This window comes from Orycteropus afer, unplaced genomic scaffold, assembly GCF_000298275.1.
Source record: "Orycteropus afer afer isolate SDZICR_OR568_19922 unplaced genomic scaffold, OryAfe1.0 scaffold00596, whole genome shotgun sequence".
NCBI classification, from domain to species: Eukaryota; Metazoa; Chordata; class Mammalia; order Tubulidentata; family Orycteropodidae; genus Orycteropus; species Orycteropus afer.
Window position 1 is genome coordinate 259808 of NW_006922183.1, and position 1324 is coordinate 261131.

At 35.6% G+C, this 1324-nt stretch overlaps 1 protein-coding gene across 1 annotated transcript in view; it reads right to left on the bottom strand.

The window, feature by feature from the left end:
- Positions 1 to 845: 845 nt before the first annotated feature.
- Positions 846 to 1324, bottom strand: part of FAM162B (family with sequence similarity 162 member B) — a 10226-nt gene continuing 9747 nt past the window's right edge. Inside the window, exon 4 of the mRNA XM_042783026.1 lies at positions 846 to 944. Coding sequence (XP_042638960.1) covers positions 846 to 944 — 99 coding nt within the window. The remainder of the gene's footprint in view (positions 945 to 1324) is intronic.

The following is a 1324-nucleotide window of genomic DNA, read 5'->3' on the forward strand; positions in this document are numbered from 1 at the left end:
GGCTAACTTAAGTTTGAAGACCAATGATTTAGAACTTTTTTTCCCTTCTCTCGTGTTTTCCTGTTTTAAAATTGCTTCTGAAGTTACTATTTCAGTATATCATCATTTTAGTAATAGATTTTGCAATTAATATCTCAGTCTGGTAAGAATTAAGACTTGTTGGAAGCTATGGAAAATATGACAGGAGGGACAATCCAGTTACTGATGTAGTAGAACTTTGGTTGGAAATTAGTGTTGCACTGAAAGAGCCCTTGGTGGTTTACCTCAACGTCATTTTAATGATGTGTGTAAAAAGTGCTCATGTTAATAGTGAGTCATGGCCAAAAACTGGGCCAAATATCTAGATAAACTGGTACATTCACAATACTATACAGCAATGAAAAGGAAGGAACTGCTGCTACATACAATTTGTAGATGAATCTCATGAACAATATTGAGCAAAAGAATCCATAGACACAAGTGCATATGGTGTTATTCCATTTATATAAAGTTCAAGCAAAACTAACCTATGTTGATAAAAGTCAGAACACTGGTTACCTTTAGGGGGCAATGACAAAGGACAAGAAGGAAGCTTCTGAGGTGCTGTTGACATTCTACAACTTGACCTAGACAGTAGCTACACAGGTGTGTTCACTTTATAAAAATCTTTCATGCTGTATACACACTGTATGTGCTCTTCTGGATGTATGTTATACTTTAATAAAATGTTTACTTAAAAAAGAGACTGTGCTTCTTGGCACCAAAATAAAACCATGGTAGTTATTTTAAATACTCTGCTTTACTTATCTGTTATTGTTGCTGATGATAATGATGATACAAAAATGCACACTCTGTTACTTAGACTACTATTTAGCCTTAGCCTGTGCAGCCAATGCAGCTTCCTCACGCCACTTAGCTTTCTTTGCCAAGTTCCAACTCGTTAAGGATTCATGTCGTTTTGCAGCCTGCAAAACAAAGCAAACACTGTAACTCTGGAAAGAATGTGTATTTTTAGGTAGGGAGACTAAGTTAAGTTACTTAAGTTGTTTGACTTACAGTCAGCAGTTAAGCTGACATTGGAAATTCACTCCAAGCCCCTCTTAACACACATAGACATTTTTACTGGCTATTGTAACTTCCTATATATAGAATATTTTCAAATAATTAAAATTAAGAAAAGGAAATCCCCAATGCCAGGAATGAAAGGAACTCAGAGGCATGAATTGGCAGGGAATGGGAAGGATGGAAGGAAATAGTCCCATCAGGGGGCATTGGGGAAATAAGATAGGCCTTAATAGCCATGGCTATAATTTTTTCTTCTTCTTCTTTTTTTTTTTTTTAATTG